Source organism: Diadema setosum, chromosome 15 (genome assembly GCF_964275005.1).
Source record: "Diadema setosum chromosome 15, eeDiaSeto1, whole genome shotgun sequence".
Classification (NCBI taxonomy): Eukaryota; Metazoa; Echinodermata; class Echinoidea; order Diadematoida; family Diadematidae; genus Diadema; species Diadema setosum.
The window spans coordinates 32,465,070-32,487,979 of NC_092699.1; the positions used below are offsets into that span (position 1 = coordinate 32,465,070).

The 22,910-nt window shown below is 39.0% G+C and overlaps 1 protein-coding gene across 1 annotated transcript in view; it reads left to right on the forward strand.

The window, feature by feature from the left end:
• Positions 1-8,340: 8,340 nt before the first annotated feature.
• LOC140238683 (uncharacterized) overlaps positions 8,341-22,910 on the forward strand; it is a 33,497-nt gene continuing 18,927 nt past the window's right edge. Inside the window, exons 1-13 of the mRNA XM_072318583.1 lie at positions 8,341-10,548; positions 11,111-11,226; positions 15,477-15,609; positions 16,037-16,116; positions 16,760-16,979; positions 17,206-17,351; positions 17,478-17,654; positions 17,967-18,158; positions 18,957-19,187; positions 19,934-20,166; positions 20,780-20,966; positions 21,744-21,848; positions 22,482-22,707. Of these exons, the coding sequence (XP_072174684.1) occupies positions 8,470-10,548; positions 11,111-11,226; positions 15,477-15,609; positions 16,037-16,116; positions 16,760-16,979; positions 17,206-17,351; positions 17,478-17,654; positions 17,967-18,158; positions 18,957-19,187; positions 19,934-20,166; positions 20,780-20,966; positions 21,744-21,848; positions 22,482-22,707 (4,125 nt within the window). The 5' untranslated portion in view covers positions 8,341-8,469. The remainder of the gene's footprint in view (positions 10,549-11,110; positions 11,227-15,476; positions 15,610-16,036; positions 16,117-16,759; positions 16,980-17,205; positions 17,352-17,477; positions 17,655-17,966; positions 18,159-18,956; positions 19,188-19,933; positions 20,167-20,779; positions 20,967-21,743; positions 21,849-22,481; positions 22,708-22,910) is intronic.

Consider the following 22,910-nt stretch of genomic DNA (forward strand, 5'->3'; position numbering starts at 1 on the left):
AGGTATGGCCAAGTAGCATTTTCAGATTATTTGGAATATATTTGGGAAAACCAAATTTGGAGATGCCATGAAACAACAATTTGTACAGTACAGCTTGTTATTACGTATAGAAGCCAAGTGTTGTGCCAAGTGACGATACATTGCACATGTGTAATAAGTACCAGTACACTTTTTGTAAGCTTTGATAGTAGATACATGTCTGTTTTTTGGAATTTTTGGTCCCTGGATTATTAATGATCAATTCTTGGATTTTGTTGATTGGAAATGAGGTGACCCTGACACTCAAGGATGATGACTTTCTGTATAACTGGCCAGTCGGGGTCCACTGGTGGCCAGCTTTAAATTAAGAATCTTGTGACATGTTTTCTGTGACCTCAATTTGAAAACGTATAAAAAAGAAGCTTTTAATACTTCAGATGCTGTACTGTACACTGTGCTCCTATTTTGTAGGGTGTATTTTGCACATAAAATGTTAAAATCCAACATCTATTTGAAATTCACAAGATTATCAGAGGACAAGTTTGGTCTTCAAACTGTATGAAGTGAGCATTTTGAAATGTTTCAGAGCACATTTCAAGGTGTAATATGCTCATGTTTTGCACAATTGTACATTTTACTCTCCAAATGATTTAGAATTCTTCCACTGTCCAACATTGTTTAATGCATGCTCCTTTTCCATAGAATATGAAAGAGTTCTGTTTTGATAAATAGTAGTGCTGGCAAAAATAATGGCCGATCAATATGACTATTGATTTTCATCAGTTTGTGTGGGGCAACAATGGCTAATTCTGATCTAGTCTCTTTTCCTTCTAAGACACTTAAAGGTTATCATTTCACAATTGATTTGGTGGATCAATGGAAATAGGCTTAATCCTTATTCTTCTCTGTGCTCAAATGTCCTTTTGATAATGTGCAGTGCTCCGCTTTAACACTTTTCTCTGTCATCCCCAAGACTCTTCTTTGTGGAGGACACTTTTCAAAGTCCTTGTGAAATTGAAAGGAGATAATTTAGAGCACATTATCCCTGACAGTAGGAATGGTCTTTGCAATTGTGCACTGTTGTATGATACTGTTTTATAGCAGTGCAACCTCTCTATTTTTTTTTGAATGCACAAAGTGTCTACTTGTCATTGAGCAACTATTCATTGCATCTTGGCGTACACTGTAGTACCTTTACAGCAGAACTGTTTGCGCATTTCAAATCATTTGGTTCATGAGGTGTCTGACATTATCTTTCATCAAGTAAGTTTCAGATGGTGAGTGGCATCATTTATTGTAGTTTGAATTTGGCACATGAAAGTGTTAATTACTCAGAGTGAGGATTATTTCCCAGTATTTAAGCGATAATATGTCTTATGTAGATTTAAGGAGTCCTCACTGAAGTACCTACATTGTAGTAAGGACAGAGCATGGAGGAAGAATAGCAGCTAATGTATAGATCTGTGTTGAATGCAGTAGATATTTTGATATGACTGCAGTAAAGAAGAAAGGGAGATGGAGAAAAGAACAGAGGGAATTTGATATGTACTTGATTGATCTGGTTTGTATAATGTTGATATGAGATCTATCTACTATAGACCGATTCTGTGACGCGCTGTGTGTATTTTTGGCATGGGCAGCGCCATTACTGCGGTGTCTCAGCTGACCCCCCCTCCCCTCTCCCCCACCACCTTCCGCGCGTGGAATGAAAAACTGATGCATGGTTGTTTTAGCCAATGGGCGTCTCGTACTGAGTGCGCGAATGCTTGCTTAGTGTGCGAACCTTTGTTACAAGTGCGCGATAAACATGTTGCCTGGGGGGTGGGGGAGAGGAGGGGGGGTCGGCTAAGACACCTCAAAATGAGCTTATGGCTGCGCCCAGTGCCACAAATTGTCTGCTGCCCTCAACGAACCCGAATCGGTCTATACACTGTAAGTCTATATTGAATATGGATATAATACAGGATAAAATTTATCTGTAAAAGCAGTAAAAAGAGCTAGAGAGAGAGAGGGAGAGAGAGGAAAAGAAAGAAAGCGAGAGAGGAACTGATACTTCTATTAATACACTGTACACATGTATTCATAGTACAGTACCAGGGAGGTGGAAGTGTCTTCCACCCCCCTGATAGTACTGAGTGTTTCTAGGGTTTTTCTTTCAAACATTTTACTAGCATCTTCCACACATTTCTGAGAGAGAGACATTATGCCCCTCCACTTCCTTCTATCTGAGTGAAAGGAATATCACTGACACAAAGGATGTTGGCTGGTTGAAGCATACTGAGAGTGACTGAAATTATGCTGCTCGTGTCCCTCCCAATTTTCACAAATCTTTTCAGCAGTGGCAGCCGGGGAGATCTGCTGCAAAAAAAAATTAGTGCCATACATGTACTGTATATCACTACAACAGACTGTGCATCGTAATGGGCAGTGTCCATTAGAAGGGGAGGAAGGATGGAATCAAATTATGCCAGTGCTGATTCTATCTGGGATGTGATCTGAAGGAAAGGGCGGCCATTATTTCATACATGATGCGTCCCAATTATAACGTTATTAGATCTTTGCAATGTCTTGTGAGGAAGAGAAGGAGAAAGAGAAGATAGTAATAGTTCTCTGTGTATTGCATTTAAGCCATTATCCTTAAAAGGGAAAAAGAAACACTGTATGATGTCCCCCCACATACAGTGTATACCAGATTTTCATCAATGTTTACATACAAATGTGTACATTGAAATCATTTCAAATGTTCACATCCAGTCATGTTTTGTTCTTGTTGTATTCAATAAAACATTAAGTGTGATGAAATGTTTTAAACAGAAATTTGTATTTATTGCAGGTGTACCTCGCATGCTGTACAAATGATCAACTGCTATTTAAAACAGATGATACAATTTGTACTTGATATCGAATGACTTGTAGCTTTTCACTGCAATCCCAACTTACTTATTTGAAGGCAAATTGACTCTTATGCAATGATGTTTCTGTAATATACAATGTCACATGATAAATAGGTCACATTTATTTAACATTTGGAGAGAAAATATTAATTTGTTAGTCATAAGAATATATTCTTCCTGAGTACAAATTTTCAAGATCATGTGTAACCAAAACTACTTTTCCTGTTCTCTTAGTTTATACATTGTATGTTCTATACTGTAATACATGCCAATATCTTCTGCTGTCACTTTATTTGTTTGATTTTGCAGCAGAATTTAAATGTTAAAAAGAGACAACCCTCTAAAAACTGATGACAAACAGAAAAAATATATATATACTGTGAAAACTTAAATGAGCATTCCAGACAATTGTACATCCTACATGTATGGGTGAAGAGTGTATGCCTGAAACTCCTGCTACAGGATCTTGTGACACTGACATTTGTATGTTTATACACCAATCAATATCAGTATTCCAAGGTTATACAGTATTTTTCCCCTGGGTGACACAGGTGTGCAGCACAGGACATGTACATTGTAATTAATCATAAAATGGTCAGTGATTACATAGTCACCATATGTCCTATGTCACACCTGTTTAGTACTCTGTACACTTACTTTTAAAAATAGTAAATTTAAATGCTGTAATCTTCTCCCTCAACATCTGCTGTGAGCATTTGATATCCATCAGGTTAAAGGGGCTCTCAACCCATATTCATGCTCTGATGTAGTGATTTCTGTCTGCCACACAAACAGAATAGTCTTGTTAAAATTAGAAAAAAAAATATTAGAAAGTGAGATTATTTCAAAGCCTCTCATACAGTCATGAAACTCTAATACTGACCATCATCACATTATCTCACAGATTTGATGCAGTGGTATTGCCATCTTAGAACTCTCCAATATATTTCCCATAGAAAAAATAATACTATGTAGTTAAAAAAGATTAGATAAATCTTTTTAATAATCAATTATCTCACAAATGTAATACCCTCTTTAACACAGTTATTGGGACTAAATCAGTTTTACACAAATTTTATGGAAGAGAAGAGTTTTTTCTTCTGCTTGAAATACAGTGTTTGTGTAATGTCCCAAGAACACTTTATTGAGAAACACTAGCATTTATCCATGTGTGTGCCCTGTACAACATACCATGCTTCAGTGTGTTGGAAATCCAAGTTGATTTGTTTTGGAATACTGTAGCTGTTGTGCACACTTTACACATATACAGTGCACATTTCCAATGAATGAACAAAGTACAGTTCAAAGTGTAAGTTAAGTTCATGCAGTACTTTTCTCTTTCCATTGTAACTTTATGACACACTACAGAGACATCAGTCTTCCAGCAACACCAGTCATTCCCACCTTCCTCCCTCTGATCACCCCTCTTCACAACATGGTACAGCCCATCTGGACATTTCACAAAGGCTCTCATCAAATGGATCCTTCCATTTGTCTCATCTAGAGGGGTATGATGAAAGTGAAGAAGTGGATGAAATGGATTTTCCATCACCATCAGGTTCATTCTCATCAGGTGAGAGAAGAAAACTTTGTGTGGTACTTGGTGGCTTTAAGTATAATTTCCATTACATGTGATTGATTTGAAAATTGATATTGATAAGGTACTGTAGAATTATACATTTTACTTTATTCATTCTGTCTATTGATATTTGCAAGAGAATCAGAAATGGAAAATGACTGATTTCCATTGTCATCATTATGTATCTAGCAGTAGTTCAGGTGTAAACCAACAAACAGAAAGACAATTTAGTGATGAGAGATATATGGAAGATACAGGATGAATAAACCTAGATGCCATCGCAGTCATAGAAAGTTGCATATCTGTCATTATCACTGTAATTCTACAGATTCTACAGTTTGAATCATTGAATTCATGAAGCTACAGTATGAGAAAGAATTAGAAGTGACTATAAATTTCATGTACATATGTAAACTAATAAAACAGTAGCACTTTGATAACTATCATTGATTCCAGTGGAGTTTTATGGAACATAAGACTTCTGGACAGAATTTCATGAGAAGAGAAAGCTTGTGACCTATCTCTAGACTTTTCCGCAACTGAATGCTGTCCTTAACTCTTACTTTTTGCTTTGTTTGCCAATCGGCTTGACCACTGTGTCAGTGCTTTCACTGCAGATGAACATGGTGATCTCAAAACTAAATGTATATGAAAAGGAATCAGACAATCCTATCAGCACCTATTGTATCACACTTGCCCTTGTGTTGGATTTGTTGTTTGATCAGCAGTTAATGCACAAAGCTCTGCAAAACTTTAAGTGAAATCGTACTTTATGAAATTCTACTTAGAGTATTGTATACAAGTTACTGTTTTGGTGTTAGCACAGTGTGAATCTGACAAGGTGTATTGAATGAGGACAAATCCATTTAACCAGAGCAGCTGTCGCCATGATCACATGACACAAGATATCAGGTCTTGTGGATCCTATTTCCTTCTTTACTACATGTAATTAGAAAACTATAAAGAGATTACATTGAAGAAAAAGAAAATTCATTAAAGGACAAGTTCACCTTCATAAACATAAGGATTGAGAGAATGCAGCAATATTAGGTAGAACACATCAGTGAAAGTTTGAGGAAAATTGGACAGTCGATGCAAAAGTTATGAATTTTTAAAATTTTTGTGTTGGAACCGCTGGACGGGGAGACTGCTAAGGCTCGTGATGTCATATGAGTACAACAGTATAAAGAAAATGTAAAGAAAATTCAACATATTTTCACTTTTTACACATAATAAATGAACACTTGACTTGCCTCTTTCTAAAGGCAATGGGAATAATATTACCCATAACATATGTCAGTAACGAGTCAAGGGAATGTGTACTTTTTTCAAAAGATGAAATTTTGTGAAATTCTCTTTATATTTTCCTTATATGGTTGTACGCATGTGACATCATACACTGCAGTAGTCTTCTAATCCAGCGGTGACTGCACAAAAACTTCAAAAATTCGTAACTTTTGAACGGATTGTCCGATTTTCCTCAAACTTTCAATGATGTGTTCTACTAATATTGCTACATTCTCTCAATCCTTATGTTAATGAAGGTGAACTTGTCCTTTAAGTGTTAGCTGTCCTTCTCATGTGTGCTGTAAAGAAGATGAGTTCACTCAACATAACTTGAGTACTCTTGTAGGCATTGGGATGAAGCATACTTCTTGTGACGTGAGAGTTTACATTTCATTTGCCAAGTGCTGAAAGAGTCTGTAACCCCTTGGGTTAAAGGGATGGTATAGTTCTGGTCGAAATGGGGATTCTGGTTTTCACTTTTTAGAAGATAATTAGAAACTTCTTTTATGTGGTAGTAAAAGGGGGACAAAGTTTGCTTGACAAAAATTGTGACCCGCTACAACAAAAGGATCCCAAAGTCGCTGACGGGCGAGCCAAGTATGGCCCAGAAAAATGCTATTTTCAGGCCTTTCCTTTGATCATTTAGCTTCGAAATTTCGGCAGATGATAGAAGATACATTAGACTACAAAATTATATTAAAAACAGAAATCCAAACGTTTTGACAGATTTTGGTGATCTGACTTCAAACGCGATTTTCTCGGCTCACCTGTAAGCGACTTTAGGATCCTTTTGTTGTAGTGGGTCACAATTGGTTTTTAGATGGCTGAGATATCCAGAAACATGGTGTCCTAATAAAAGATGGGTCCCACCTTTTATTAGGACCACTTTGTTTTGCCTTGTTTTTTTGACATCTCAGCCATTTCAAAACGGATCTTTATCAAATAAACTTTGAATTCCTCTTAGAATTGTATGCTCTTTGACATTTCATATGTGATTTCGAATCATCTCGTAAAAAGTTAAAACCTGAATTCCTATTTCTACCAAAACTTCACTGTAATGATATTCCGTCTCAAGGTGAAACCAGATCCATGGCTTATATGCTGATGAACAGACACCTCTTACACTTACAATGTATGTACCTCTGTTGCTGCCCATCTGATTTCAGACAAGTTTCCACTAAACTCTTTGCTTTGATAGCTTCCATTGTAGAATACCTTTCTCTGTACAGTACATTTTAATCGAAACCAAACAGATGATGTTAGAACTCATACAAGTCTTTGTTTTTAAAATACATAGCCATAAAATATTATGTGATCGCATAATTTGTGAATGCAATGGGCCTTTACACTCTGATCTGAAATTAGTCTGATTGCTGTATATCTTTTATACAGCTCTCTTTTGGGCTACAACATCAACAGTCAGTTTATCTGTTATGAATTATTGTACTTCTAGCTATGTAATGAATAGTAAGAACAAAATACAATGTATACACCACCCACTGATCATTTTTAGGTGTATTTTTAGTGGCTCATGAATTCAATCATTTCAAATAATCTCAGATAGACTGGATATTATCCCATTTTCTCAAATAGAACTGTTTTTGTCATCATTTGATCATCTGCTCTGAGTCAACAGATGTTTCAAATCAAACAGTCTGTATACTTCTGTACCATACTTACATTTTGTGGTCAAATGTTTATTGAATGAAAAAGTAACTAGCCTTATTAAAACACTTATTTGATGCAAAATCAGAAATGACATTAATGTACTGAAATGTATGGAAATACAAATTGATATGGTTTGTGTACGCCTGACACAAGGAAAGGTCCACAGTGGTTATGAGATGTCAAATACAGATCCATAAAGGCAGCTCTCTGTGAGCTTGTCAACATGCCCTGTTAGTAGTTGTGTTAGAATACAGCTGCCATCTGTTTCTATTGACACATACAGGTACTGCGGCCTTCGCTCATTTAGCGCGTCATTGCACAACATTTCTCTTCCAGCAAGTTCCTTTTTCATTGCAGTGTGCTATTCAAGATGAGGTTAGGGTTTCAAACAGGGATGGGTAAATATTAGCTCTTCATACTGAGTGTGGTGTAGATATCGATCTTGCCCAGATGAAATTGGTAAACAGAGGACCCTAAATATGTTTGACTTAAGCTGGTATTCCATTCATGGCTTGATGGTTTGTCTGTTCCCTAGAGCAGTGCAAACAGTACCCTGTCTCAATATTTTTTGAGGAGTTGTTTGTAAATGCTGGTCCTCAGTATAAATACATGAGAAGAACCATTTCTATTGCACGAACAGCTGTGATTTCTTTAAAATGATGATATGAATCACTTTTTCAAAATTCAGATATTGCCCTATAAATTTACAGAGTGTGGAATTAATACTATCTACACTACACTGCCCCCCCCAAAAAAAAAGAAGAAAAACCAACAGAAAAGGGGACGATGTGATTGCAAATGATTCTATATACTAGCAAGAACCGCACCAATACTTTCGATAGCATTGCAACAATTAAAAGGGAATAGGGAATATGGGAAGTAACGAAGCCCCCCCCCCCAAAAAAAAAAAAAAAAAAAAAAAAAATAGAAGAAGGAAAAGAAAAAAGAAAAAAGTCCAAACATCCTTCAAATGGCCCTCAACTGACTTGGACTGAAATCTGTTTTCACTTCACCAGGAAAGACATTTACTTGAATGTTTGCAGGTAACAACGATGGAAGATAATGATAATTCGCAGGAATGCGTCTTCTGTTGATTTCCCCTTTGTTTCCTCAGTGCACACGCTGACTGAAGTGTATATCAAACACTCGCCTTCAATGAGCTCTGATGACATTCTCAGAAGAAGTAGCCTCAGCCTTCACGGCCATCCCAATCACCATTCATCTGAGCATGATGCGTTGTCATGGGAACAGCACAAGATGTTGGCAGGCAGGAGGAGAGACAGACAAAGCATTCATGGGGAAGGGAGAAAAAATTCTGAAATCATGGAACAAAGGACTTCTGATTCTCCTGGAGAGACAACCAGCGTGCCTCTTGATTTTGGGGAGGAGACAATCCACTGTGGCCCGCAAGATCAAAGGATGCCTGAAGCCTGGACGAACAACCAACCGAACAAATTTCAGAGTCTTCATCGCCAGTTTGGGTGGACCGCTAATGTGGATTCTGAACTAAACATGAAAGCTACTGCTGCTCATTATTATGACAATGGTGCTCACTTTCCAGAAAATGAATTTCGACATGAGAATATTCACAAAAACTCTTGGGGAATAAGTTACACATATGATACCCCTGGGGATGATCAAAGGAGGAGCTCATCTCAGACAGCTCTTCTTGGATCAGATCAAAGCCATTCCATAAGTCAACAGTATTATCAGTCCCACCCTGTGTTGAGTGACAGATATGCATTTCCAAAAGAGTTAAGCAATCCAAGTACTCTTCATGTAGATGTTGCAAGTTATGATGAACAATTTTTCCCCCTTAGACAAGTAACAAACAATGTCACGCCATCTTCCAAACAGCCTACAACTGACCTTAGAAACCTTGGTGCTGGTACGGAAGTTCTGGACAAAGCTTTGAATATGGATATATTTTCAAGAAGGTCCACATCACAGACGAGATCGCCGAGACGGAGGAATCTCGAGCAGGATTTTGAGATTTCAGCATCGGGGTGGCACGGGGAGCAAAACCAAGACTACCACAGCTCTGCTGCTTCCTCTCAGAATGTAGATGAAAGCAACAGGGTAGTGGAGGACAGACTGTCAAGTCAAAAGCACCTTCAAGAGTATGCAGATCTTGTAGAGTGGAGTGGACACCATTCTGGAAGGAGAACAGAGAAGGCATCAAAGCCACAAACTGTGCTGAATACATCTGCCACAGACTTTCAAGTATTGGACAGGCAGACAAGACATAGAGATGAGGTTGAAACTCAGAAGCTATATTATTGGCACAAGGGAAGTCTAAACCGACATGACAAGGTGCTTTCCAAATATCTCCACAGTCCAGTACTTGAGAGTGGTCCTGTCAGCGATGATAGCAGTGAGCTTTTATCATCACATGCAAGGATGTCAATGCCATCTCACCTTCATTCTACAGGGTTGTCATCTGGCTCCAGAATTCCGGTGTCTCAGGCAGCCTTGAATCCCAGCACTGATGATGTTCACGATCTCTTGCTGTCCTCTGTGACATCAGGCTCCAAAATGACCAACCATAGCATGACCAAGTCACATCCAGTGCCAACAGATGCCAAACATTCAACGATGCCTCCGGGAGGAGGATCACTGCACACTCAGTTGGATACAATCCCACTGACTACCTCAAGAAACCGTGGTCTTACTCAGAGGTTGGAGACAACACAGCGGCTCTCGAGAACTTTAACGGTATCAGGGCAGCATGATAGTGAGTTCTCGCATTTAAGGCCATCTTCTATGAGTGCCTCTGGTGATCAGCAGGAGGAACTTACCTCAGGATCTTCAAAAAGATCTGTGGCCACGGATGCCCACAGTCCTGCTGATCCCAGCGTGATACGCACTAGACTCAGTGCTGAGGAATCCATACAGTTGAGACATTCTTCTGGGAAACAATATGAGTCTCCAGTTTCACAAGAAGTCGGGCCCAATGATCAGCACAGGAGCAGCAAGTTGGATAATTCGAGTTCCTATCACAAATCCTCACACAATGGCAAATCACTAGAATTGCCTGCAAGAAGGGGTCACCAGTCAGATCTCACCTCTCCAACAAAAAGGTCTCAACTCCAGATAAACAGTTACCAGTGGAGGGTACCAGAGGAGATGCCTCATGAACAGGTAAGTGAGGCTTCCCCACACACTACATACAGTAGAGTTTACAGTAGCATCCTCACCAGTTAGCTATGAGTGGTAGCGTAATCATGTATACTGTAGATATAAGCAAATGATCATTGATCCACTTTGTCTCACAGAATGATAGTTATTTGTAACTTTTGATGAGTTTTGAACCTATTTTTTGCAGACTTTTTTGATGAGTTTTCAACCTGCAGATATAGTTAATTTTTTGAAACTGCTCAGATTGCTTTCTATACACCATACAATCTGGGTGAATGAGATAACCAAGAGATTGGCAAATTGCAGCTACTTTTATACATCTGTATGTCCAACTTTAGAATCAAACCCTGCACATCCTGCTATGAATGACATGCTGACAGAACAACCACCACATTGTGGAATACATTCAAATTGGCAATCCATGTTTGTGTTCTCAATTTAACACATAATGTTGTCACATTGCCAAGCAGTGTTTGTTGACTTAGTATATAGAGGCCACATCTTATTTTTGTGTGTTTCTTGCTGTGTTGAGAATGTGTCCATGCACGACCTCTTTGGTTTACAGAGCTCAAGTCACTACGATGATAACGATCTACTCCTGTCGGACCTCAGTGCTCCTGCCATGGGAAATCCCCGCCCACTCAGTCAACCCAAAGACACTGTTCCTGGCTCCAGTGTGCGGTAAGAGAGTGGTACAAAAGTTTTTGTATGTTATTGAATACACAGCGACATCTCCATACGTGTACCACAGTCTGTCCCCTCTTTTCTTTCATTTTTCCTGGAGTCAGTTAGTTGTCAGACCTAATTTGGTTAGTATTCCATTGATATTTGAGGTGCAGCTTTGCTTTCGATCCATTCAGACAAACTCACTACAATAACTGCTCTTTTTCTGCAGATTTATCCAGCATTGTTCAGAATTACACCAAGCTGATCAATCTGTTAACATTGAAACTTGATTCATTCAAACACACACCCACAGGGACATACACAAACACTAAAAACTGATACCTGTTTTTGTATCAAAATGTACTGCATGATGTATCAATTTTTATAATCAGGGCACAATTCTGTATGAAGGTATCAGACACATGATATTCCAAAGCAACTAAAAGCAACACAAGCTAGGTACTAGTATTAGATATACATATTTGTATTTACTATAGTATCACAAGAAAAAATGTTGGTGAGCACTTGTATTTATAACATGTTCCCCCACACTGAGTTCTGAACAAAGTACATTGTATGTAAAGGATGCACCCTCAATCTGACATTGTAAGATGAGCATCCAATCAATGTATTCCATCTGTGTATAGAACATCAGAAAAAAGAAAAACATTCCAAATTCACAATGTCACAAATCATTCCAAACATCAACTGTAATCCTCCATTCACAAAAAAGAAAGAAAGAAAGAAAAAAAGAAAGAAAGAAAGAAAGAAAGAAAGAAGAAGCGGAATGGATCCATGCATGAAGACTTTTTTTTTGGTGGCGTCAATATCATAAAAAGCCAATGTTGAATAAAAAAAAGGGGTTATGTCTGGAACAAGTCTGTGGAATTAATGCAATTGTTGTGGAATCAAATGCAACTGCTCCGGAATGAAATGCTATTATGAAAATGCACCCAGAAATTTGACTCTCTCTCTCTTTGCTCACCTACTGAGCGGTGTTTGGTTGAAGGGGGTGTCCGATGCACCTTTGAATGGGCTTTATCGAGTAGATTCAGTCTGAACCTTTTATGCTATTGGGAGAGGCAAGGTCATTAACTGACTGTAACCACCTGCAGCTCTTTTGCTTTATTTGAAACTCTTAAGAGAAGTTTTCATAGATCTTTCTCTGTCTGTGTGTGTGTGTGTGTGGGGGGGGGGGGTAAGCCATCAATAGTTTGACCTTCTTGGGTTAACTACTCAATACAACTGTACTAGTGTAGCAGAAGTATTGATTTATAGCAGTCCTAGGCTGCCATTGATCAACATTATGGACTTTGCTTATTAAGATGGACTTGTGTTTCAAACCCTTCAAGCTTGACAAGGTTATTTTACCTGCCTCATTTGTGTTTTTCACTGTGCTTTACTTTTTTTTTGAAACTTTCTATTTCTTTTTTTTTTTTTTTTGGGGGGGGGGATGGGTAATTCAGAAAAAAAAAATTATTGATCCTTAGGAGTTTAAATGAAAGTTTACTCTTTGAAAAATGCACTTTTGGTTGTTCATACTCTTTAAGAACAAGTAGCCACATTTTCTAACCTAATCAGTTTCCATTTGGAGAGGGTTCAGCAAGCCAGAGTGCTACCTTTAACTTACCTTTCTCCTTTGATGCTCCCTTACCCCCCCCCCCCCCCCCCCGCCCTGTTTTGGTACAAAAATTTCATATGCCTCTTTGACCTGCCAGTGGCCCACTGCGGAGCAATTTATCAGTATTACTTCTGTCAAGTCACTGGGGCATTGATGCTATTCAACATGATCTGCTTTTCTGATGGAACAATCTAGTGTGTTTCATTGACATGTGATTATGACCCCAACTGTATTTGTAATCCCTAACGTAGATGGGCTTGTTCATGTCACAATCACTGAATTGGGGAAGGGGGTGGGGGAGGGGAATGATGTGGGACTGGGGTGGCTGCTCTATTGTATTCACTTCTCAAAGAGGCTTTTTGTCTGTGCAGGCTGCGACAATCTGTGCCCTAGAATTAATCCGCACATGGCTTGCCAACATGATGATTCATGAGCATTGAATAATCGTCACTACTACTACTACTACTACTACTACTACTACTACTACTACTACTACTACTACTACTACTACTACTACTACATACTACTACTACTACTACTACTACTACTACTACTATTACTACTACTACTACTACTACTACTACCACTACTACTACTACTACTACTACTATTACTACTACTACTACTACCACTACTACTACTACTACTACAGACTACTACTACTACTACTACTACTACTACTACATTTTATTTGTAACGCTCTTAGTACATTGTCTCTGAGCGCACTTCACGCCATATTCTCTGTTCATGTCCCAGTACATGGACCGTAATTACATGTGTTGTACAGTCACGTGGGGAAAACAATTTTGATATGTGGTTTCGTGCACAGCTAACTAATTTTTGTCAAACTTTGGTCCTCAGATAATGTGAATTCGTACAATTGTAGCTGAAGTCACTACTTGCATGTTCTATTTATAGTTCTCTGCCCTGTTAAAAACATGAAGAGGACCTCAAGGTTAAATATACCCTTGAGTCTATAATGATTCCACTTCTCTTTAAACTCCACGGTTACAAAAGAAGTACTGTATACTCATAAGTTTCATGAGTGGTGAATGTTTGCACAAATTTTGAAAGTCTGCTAAATACACATGAATTCAGTAAAGCCTCAAAATATTGCTTCAGTGGACTGTAACGTACGTGTGCTCACTGCCTTTTTAACATGGGATCTGAGAAATTGCCAACTTTGTTGTAAGGGGATGATACTTATTTACATTACATGTCTTTGGTTCTTATTTGCAACTTGAAACACTTGCAAAATTGTCATAATAGTCTTTAAGCACGAAATATTATGCTTGTGAAATTAATGCCATACAGAGTAGGAGATATATTTAATGTTGAGCAGAAGAGAGACAATGGATTTCAGCAACATATCTGAGTAAATGAATGAAAGATAGAAGTAAGATTCGCTCAGAACTCCATGATGCAGAGTTGTTCTCTGAGAAATGGTCTGTGCATCCTCTGTTTAATGTGTCCATGTGATGATGATAACAGCAAATTTGGAAGAAGAGCTTGAACAGCTCAGTATGACTCTGAGCATCAACATCCAAGGCTTGAGGAACACATGCTAACAGGTAGTGTCCTGCTCTGGAAATGTGTGATGGCATGGGCTTATCATTCATGGGTGTTTGACTAAATACCTGGTTGAGTGATCGCTGTGCCCTTTCTATTTCTCACCAATGAAAGGTCAAACATCTTCCTTTCCCCAAAAGAGCTGGAGCATTAGGGGGCTTTCACCAGACACGTCTCCATGACGATGATGCAGAGCAGTGTGGTTGGAGCACAGCATACATGTATAATGGAATATTTGATAAGATGTTTAAAGGGTAGAAACAAATGCTCATGCAAGTAATAGCCACCCTCTCCTTGGCATATAAGTTACATCAACATTTCATTTTTATAAATCTAGGTTTCATGAACCTTTTTCTCCAGAAGAAGAGAGGAACTGAATCAAGCTGTGAATCTGCAGTAATTGAGTTTTGGATGAAAGTGTTGCAGCATCACAGCATCACCTACAGTATCACTTGGAATGCCCATTTATGTTCTGAAAGCATTCTTTTTCATTATGCTCATGTACATAGGAACAGCTAGAAATAATGAAATATTTGTGAGGTGCTCCAAAGATAAAAACAGGTATGGACAGATGCCACTGCTCGTGGGTAATACAATGTGAAGGTCATTGAAATCTCACATTTTGCATTGCGTTTTATGAAGAATACGTGTACATGTAATGCTCTATTTTGTAGTAGACCAGCAGCAATTCATGTTTGAAAATATACATTTCTTTTTTTCCACTGCCAAATGTAGTGTGGCAATGCAATAATTTTGTGCAAAATTGGCATGTCATTCTGTATACGTCAAATATTTAGCGAGTTTTTTATTTTCGCGAATTTTGCGAGTCAGGTGCTATTCGCGAAATCAAAGACACGCTAAAATATTGACTCTGATCATGCTATGAATGTGACCTACGTGTACACATTTTTCCATTCGGTACAGGACTCCATGATCGCGAATTTAACCACTTGCGAAATCGTCGGGAAGTTCCGATTCATGAAAATTTAGATTTGCTAAATATATGGCATATACAGTACATAACATGGATTTTCCAAATATCCAGCATGTTTGTTATTACCCTGTCTCCCTGTAGGAAACATGGAGGAACTCACAAGCTGTCTGCCAGTGCAGGTACCAGGCGGACCACCTCTGTTCTGTGGGTGTCCAAACTCGTGGATCTACTCTGCAACAAACCTGTCAAAAAGCATGAGGTGCTTGTGGCAAAGGTAAAGTAATGATCTATGCAGTCGGGGGGGGGGGGGGGGGGTATAGATATTAAGCCATTAGGATAAGCAAATATGCAGTCTCTCCCATTCATTGCCTTGGTTGCTATTTGAATATCTCAGTGGATGTCTATCAATCTGAATTTGTTTATCTGTATGTGGCAATTCTGAACAGTATTATGAATCTGAAATACATACCGGATATCATTGAATAGATTGATAGATGGCACGTTTATTTCCTTGCTCTAAAAAAGGCTTTCTTCCTTCTTCATTCATGCAACACTGTTTCTGTTGTTAAGTGATATAGGTTTACTGTGTTGTATTAAAAAAGAAAGTTATCTGTAAGTGTGCTTTAGAAAGAGAAGTTCAAAACAGCTTCCCTGACATATAAAATGTTGATGTGTTGTATTTGATGTTTCACTAATGGCAGGCATACTGGTTCAAAAAGTGGCAGAGGTGTGTTCGGTTGTTCAAGCTGAAGAGGCAAGAAGAGCAGGATCAACTCAGGAAGTATGAACGCATCCAATCTCTCTCTCTCTTTGCTTTTGCTTGTTGCTTTTAGTTGTTATGAATATGTCTTTTTCAATTTGCTACTGTAGTTTGTAAGAATGATGTTTATTGAGTGGGAGCACTGTGGTAGAGTGGATAGGAGTCTTGTGAGTCAACTGATTTTCAAGAAAACTGTAAAACTTGCAAAAATATTGATTCTGGTAACATTAATCCATTGTATATTGTCTCCAAGGTGGAAATTAGTAGCTTTTCTCCTGAAAATAGATAATTTTGCGTCATCATTCCAGGGTTTTTGGTTGCACATTCAACCATTTTCGAAAGTAATAATTTTTGTTAGTTGTAATGGAAATGCTAACAATGATTGCTGTCATGGAGTAGTTTTCAAAAGGGTGTATCTATGAAGTTTGATTTAATCATAGTCTCTCTTTGTCACTGTATGGTTTGGGTATGTGAATATTTGACATTCCAAATTTGTAGAAAAGTTTTTACAGAGTATTAACCCATTTAGGACAGACTGATTTTGCTACAACATGCATTTCCCTTAGACACTTGCCCGAGTATACGAGGGTCTCATCTTCAGCGGGTTACAAGAGAAGTCAGGTTTTATTATTTGTCTCATTTTCCTGCTTTTCTCTGAATACAGAGCCACCACATTCCATCAGATTTCCTTGCAACAAAAGATCCTGCGAGAATGGCACTGCGAAGTGCAGTCAAAGTACCATGCAGCTAGACTCCTGCACCAGAGGCACCTGTTGCTGAAGGGATTCAACGCATTTAGGTTTGCTGTGATAAGCATCAGAGTCCAGAGGGAACAGCTGGAGAGAAGGCTAAGGCATGACAAGCTGGCAAAGTGCTTCAACAAGGTAATATTTTGAATGTTGTCTTGTGAAGATAGAATAATAGAGAAAAGTCAGTATTAGCCTGCAGTAATTAAGAATTTGATGCTGATAATGACAGGGTAATATCATGCCTTTTCAGTCATTTAGAAGAAAATTAATGTCGTCCTAACATCATCTGATTATCATAATATTGTCATTTACTTTGATTGTCCCTTCATTATTTTTTTTCTGTGTTATTTGTCCTATGTAGTGGAAGGCCCTCGTGTGTTGGCGTAGTGAAAGAGAGTCTCTTCTGGAGCAGCTCGCCATGCAGCATGTCACGGTAAAAGCTTTCAGAGTCTGGAGAGAAGGCTATCACACGCAGCAGAGGAACGGAATTGCAGACCTGCATTACAAGTGAGCAAAGCCTGAAACTTGCAGTATCCGAGGAGTGCAAGTAGATATAGGCCTAATAAGTAGACAGATAGACAGAAAGATAGATAGAAGTTCAATTGATTCTTTTTTTTCCTGTGTCTTCAACAGAGTTTGCCTGCTGTCCAAGTGTCTGGAGTACTGGAGGCGCTACGTTGTCGGTCGGAGGAAGAAATTTTGTCGCACCGAGATGGCAAGGGTCTTTCACGAGGATAGGGTCGTCAAGCGTGCTTGGGTAACCATGGTGACGGTTGCCATGGAGAGACAAAGGGCCAGGAGGTTGTACAGGTAAGGCTTTCTACACAGTTCTAATCCACACAAACCTCCAATAAAACAACTTCTTTGGGTATTGGCCGTCCCAAAGAGGTATGAGGTTACCGTGAAATTTGGAAGTTTGGTTTTGGGAGAACATGCTTTGCGTTGCCGAGAGACAAAAAGCCATGGAATATTACTGATGAGTCCTTCTTGCCTGCACTATCCACATCCGTGTCCATCTTCTATCCACTTCAGTGGGTATTGGCTCATCTCACAGAAATATCGGTTGAAACCTAGATTTGTGAGTAGGAATTTTGAAAATGCTTGCCTTTCCTTGTTTTTCAGACGATTTACGCTGACAAGGGCCTGGACTGCATGGAAGCACGGCACTCAGATTGTCAAAATGGAGAATCTCCATGGCAACAGCCAGGCCGTCGTCTTCAGACAGCAGGCTGTCCTACGACGACACTTTGCAGAGTGGAGAGAGCGTGCCAGATTGTCTTTGATGAGGGGCCAGATTGAAAAGCGGCAAGTCCGGTGAGTGTCACACCCTCGTGGTGATGGAGGGGGTGAGGGGAGGGGAGTCTAGAGCATGGGGAATGATGTAGAAAAACATGTGTTCACACTGGATTTTAAATAAAAATATTTATACTGGAGACATATCCAGCTTTCAATTTTGGATTGTAAATATAATTGACTTACTTTGTTGAATCAAGTACTTTTTGATGTCAGAAAAGATCTGTAAGCATTTTTATAATATTAGAGGAACTGTAATGTCTCTGTTTTGAATAAAGTCCAATTTTATATCATACATGTATTTGACTCATGATATGATGGTCTGATAATAGCAGTGGCCATTATCCCTCTAAAGTTGCTAGAAATGAAGGATATGCAATTGAAGACCACTACTTGAAAAGTTACAACTTTTGTTAAGTAACTAAATACTCCTTGCTATACTGCAGCATATACATGGACTGAAGCTATGTTTTGCCATATATTGCACATTTTGAAAAGTAGTCATAAACATATTCCCCTTGAATCTCATCCTTCACCATTGTTGCATAAGTCACATTATGGCCTACCCAATCATGGTAATCATGCTGGTCCTGAAAAAAAAAAAGCCAACTTAATAAAATATTGACATCTTTGAGAGCACATCAAGAATCTTTTTCATCATCAGTGAAATAAGAGAGGCTAGTCATACTTGGGGAAAAAAAGAATTTCACCTATTGCTGTGCAAAATCCATCAAGATTTTGGGAGCTGGTGGGGAATGGGTTAAGGTGACCATTTTCTGGTTACACATGCTCTCTTACGACACCTCGTTTTCTTCGTAGCCAAGCCTTCCAGCTCTGGAAGCTGAAGGTGCATCGACGACAGCTGGTCTACCGCATCCTGGAGTCCAGATCGAGGAAGACAATAAAGAAGAGCGCCCTCATTCATTGGAGGAGGCACACTCGGGAGGTCAAGGAGAGAAGACAGGAGGCAGTGAGGCTGGTAGTCAGGGTCCAGCTACGAGTCGTCATGACGACATGGAGGAACTGGGCTTGCAGGCAAATACAACTCAGGTACTGATTAATCAAGGTGGAAACCAAAGTATCACTGAAGTCATGTGGGATTCTTTATGAGATTAGAATTTCTCGAACAAAAAAGAATTTGAAATTGGTATTGAGAAATAAATGATGCTGTTTGAACATCTCTGAGATATGTTTTCACGCACTTGCAACAGAACTCTTTGTACTGCTATACATCAGTTTACAAAAATGTTCTAGTTATTTTTTAGCAGGTGTCTTTAAAGAGAAATGTCAAGGAATAGATGATAACTTTATTGAGTATGATAAAACTCTTCTGGAATGTTAATAGTGACTATGAGTTTGAATGCCATTAACATGTCATAAGTTTCTTAGCAGTAGATAAAATTGGAGAAGAAGAGATAGGGGAAAGAACCTATTGTGTACCTACAAAGAGCCATGCAGGCAGGAATAGATATAGTGCCAGGTCATTTCAGTGCTGTTCATATTGCAGACACTCTGCGTGCAGTGAATAAGAGTTGATTGAAACCACTCGCCAAAAAATCATTGAACAAGTTTTACCTCAAACAAATTTTAGACAGTTTGACAGAGGAAATGTTTCAAATTTGCTGAGGTTTTCCATTCCAAGGCAGAGGTCCTGCATACGCAAAAGCCCTAGCCTTTCATTAGACATTCCTCTCTTGTTACTTGAAGCAAGACGATGTTCAAGACTCAAAGAGATCGTACGAGGCGATATTGCTTTATCAGGGAGATAACATTGTGTCTGATTTCTCTCTTGTCAGGACCAACCTCCATCAATGCCTGGCAGCCAGAGCAGTGGAGACTGAACGTGCCGCTTTCCTCCGATGGAGGTCACTGGTGAGGGAGAGACATGCTGGCCGGGAGGCTAGGGAGAGGTGGTCTCATGGGTGCGTCTCCAGGGCGGCAGTGAGATGGAGGCTTGTTGTTAAGAAGGCAAGGCAGGAGGTCGAGGTTGAGATGTTTCTCAGACGAGCAGAGGAGAGTCTGGTCAAAAGTAAGTCCTGGTTAACAATCTAATCCTACATGAACTGATAATAATAATAATAGTAATGATAATAATGATGGTTACTTGTATAGTGCACAGGTCCACCTTTCAGTGCTCATGGCACTTCAAAAAATGAAAAGATAGATATAATACATGTTCAAACATGATAACAGAAAAGAAAATGGTAAACAACAAACAAACACATACCAGATATAACTAACTGTCTTCTCCTACACGGTAATTTCATAGCCATATCAAATGTTCATTGTTCTGTTGTGCTATATCTATGGTTATTTTGAATCCCACTTAAGATCTGAGCCCCATTTCATAAAATATGATGGAACAGCAAATTTTGCTAGAATAGCAACTTCCTGGAGCAGCAGCAGGATTCTTGACATGCCACTTGCCATTTCAGCAAGGGTCACTACCATATCAACTTTTCATGAAATAGTTCTAGATGTAATATTTTTTTTTTCTTTCTGAAAGAAACTGGCTGTGATTTTTCTGTGAATGTTTCTTGAAAATTGTTTCGATTTTCTTCATTGTAAAGAGAAACAACATCAAAACTCGGTAATCACAAGAGACACAACTTGAGATTGAGGCTCACTCTTTGAATTGGTAGGTGCATTTCTTTTGTGGCATGGAGCACTGCTGAGAGCCGAGGAGGATCGGAGGAGAGTGGAGGAGGCCCGCCTCCGGCTTGCCGAGAGTCACCTCCACCGCAGCCTGTTGGCATGGAAACTGGAGATGCTAGAGGCGAGGGCTGTCCGGCCCCTTACTGAGAGGAGGAAGAAGCGGAACCTGGCAAGGTGGGAGGAGGATGCCTTGAGAGCTGGAAAATTTCAAGGAAGGAGACTTCCACTTCCCTCCCTTTCTATCACGTCCTAGAGACATTTAGGTCATATGTTTTCTATAAATTTAGATACTGAATTCGTTCTCTCTTGCTGTCAAATATTTTGACCCATTGTTGAGGTTTAGCTTTGTTGAAATTATTGCAAAATCTGCTGCTGCTGCTGTTGATTATGAATGTCATGATGATAGCAGTTGTGATTATGATTATTACACAATTACCCAATTATACACTGACTACTGTATTATCATTTTTGTTGTCATTCTTCTTCTTCTTATATCTTTATCATTATTGTTATCACTTTCATCAATGGTAATTCCTTATCATTATAGATACTACTACTACTACTACTACTTCTACTACTACTACTACTACTACTACTACTACTACTACTACTACTACTACTACTACTACTACTACTACTACTACTACTACTACTATAACTTACATACAAGTCCTGCTGGTTCGCCTTTAGTTGTGTAATTTCCATAGATTATGATTATGTTAATGTTGCTTTTACTATGAGCGCTAGAATATGAAGCTTGTGTATGCAGACCATTGCTTTTCAGAGGCATTTGTTTCATACTGATATGACTATATTGCTGAGTGTTTTTTTCTTCAATCTCTTTACATGCTCAATCATTGAAAATTCTTTTTTTTAAATCAGAATAGACCAATTGTATTTTAGATACATGTATGTGATTTGATCTCTTCTTGTTCCTTGTATTTGTATCAGGGTATTTGATGCGTGGAGAGATGTAGCGGAACGAACCAAAGCTGGTCTTGAATTTACCACCCATCGTCAAGTCAGATGCCTGTCAAGATCTTTCTCTTTCTGGAGGTGAGAAATCATTGCTTTCAATTATTTCTGCATCACTGCAATTGCTGACAATTCTCAGAATCACATGTTCACAGAATGACACTTCTATCTGGTGATTTGTGAGTGGAGTAATAGTTTGGCATACACACAAACACACACAAACACAAAACAAAACACCCAAAACAAACAAACAGTTGAATCAGATAATATTTGATATAATTTCACTTGATGGCCATTCAGGTATCTCGTGTGCAAATAGCCACTTTCTTGATAGGTTTCTGTGGGTCTCTGATATAAAAGTTTGTTGTTTCACCACACCCATGTCACTTTTCGATCATAACATTCAGATTTTAAGTCTTCTTTCAGTTACATCTTGCGGAATATATTTGAAGAGTCAGAATAAACTAATCACAGTAACATTGGTGATTTTTTTTTTTTTTTTTTGCTATAGCTCTAATCACAGTAGCATTGTCGTGTTGTTTTGTTGCTATCACACCTTCATGCATCTTTATTTCAAAATGAGCGAATAGATACTAAAGGACAGTCTGAAAGTCAAAGGCGTACATTGTATTGTTGAAGAAGTATGGAATTTGTAAAAAAGTTCTCTTCAGACGATTATGTATCTCTAACGTCTAAATCTTCCTCTTATCTTAGAGCGCAGACCGTCTCCATGCAGAGCTGGAGGCGAGAGCAGGAGGAGGTGGATGCAGATCTCGTGAGAAGCTGTTTCCAGGCTTGGTCTCGGCTCCATCAGCGGGCGGTAGCTGGGAAGGCGGTTGCCAGGCAACGGGATGCTGGATGTCTCCGGGATGCCTTCCTGTCGTGGAAGGCTATGGTGGAGGAGGCAGAGATGGAGAGAGACAACAAAGCAGGGGATGAGGTCAGCTGAGTCGTTGATAGGAGTTTGTCATCTTAGACCTTGTTGATATAATGATTTGAGAACATGAATCTTTATTTGCAGGGGCTCTCGTATGTAAGGCAACAAAAGTTATGTATGTACAAGTATGTGTGTGTGGGTGGGTGCGTGTGTATAAGTTTTTATGCCTATTTTCTGTGTGGTTGTGGAGATTAGCCTTGGAAAGG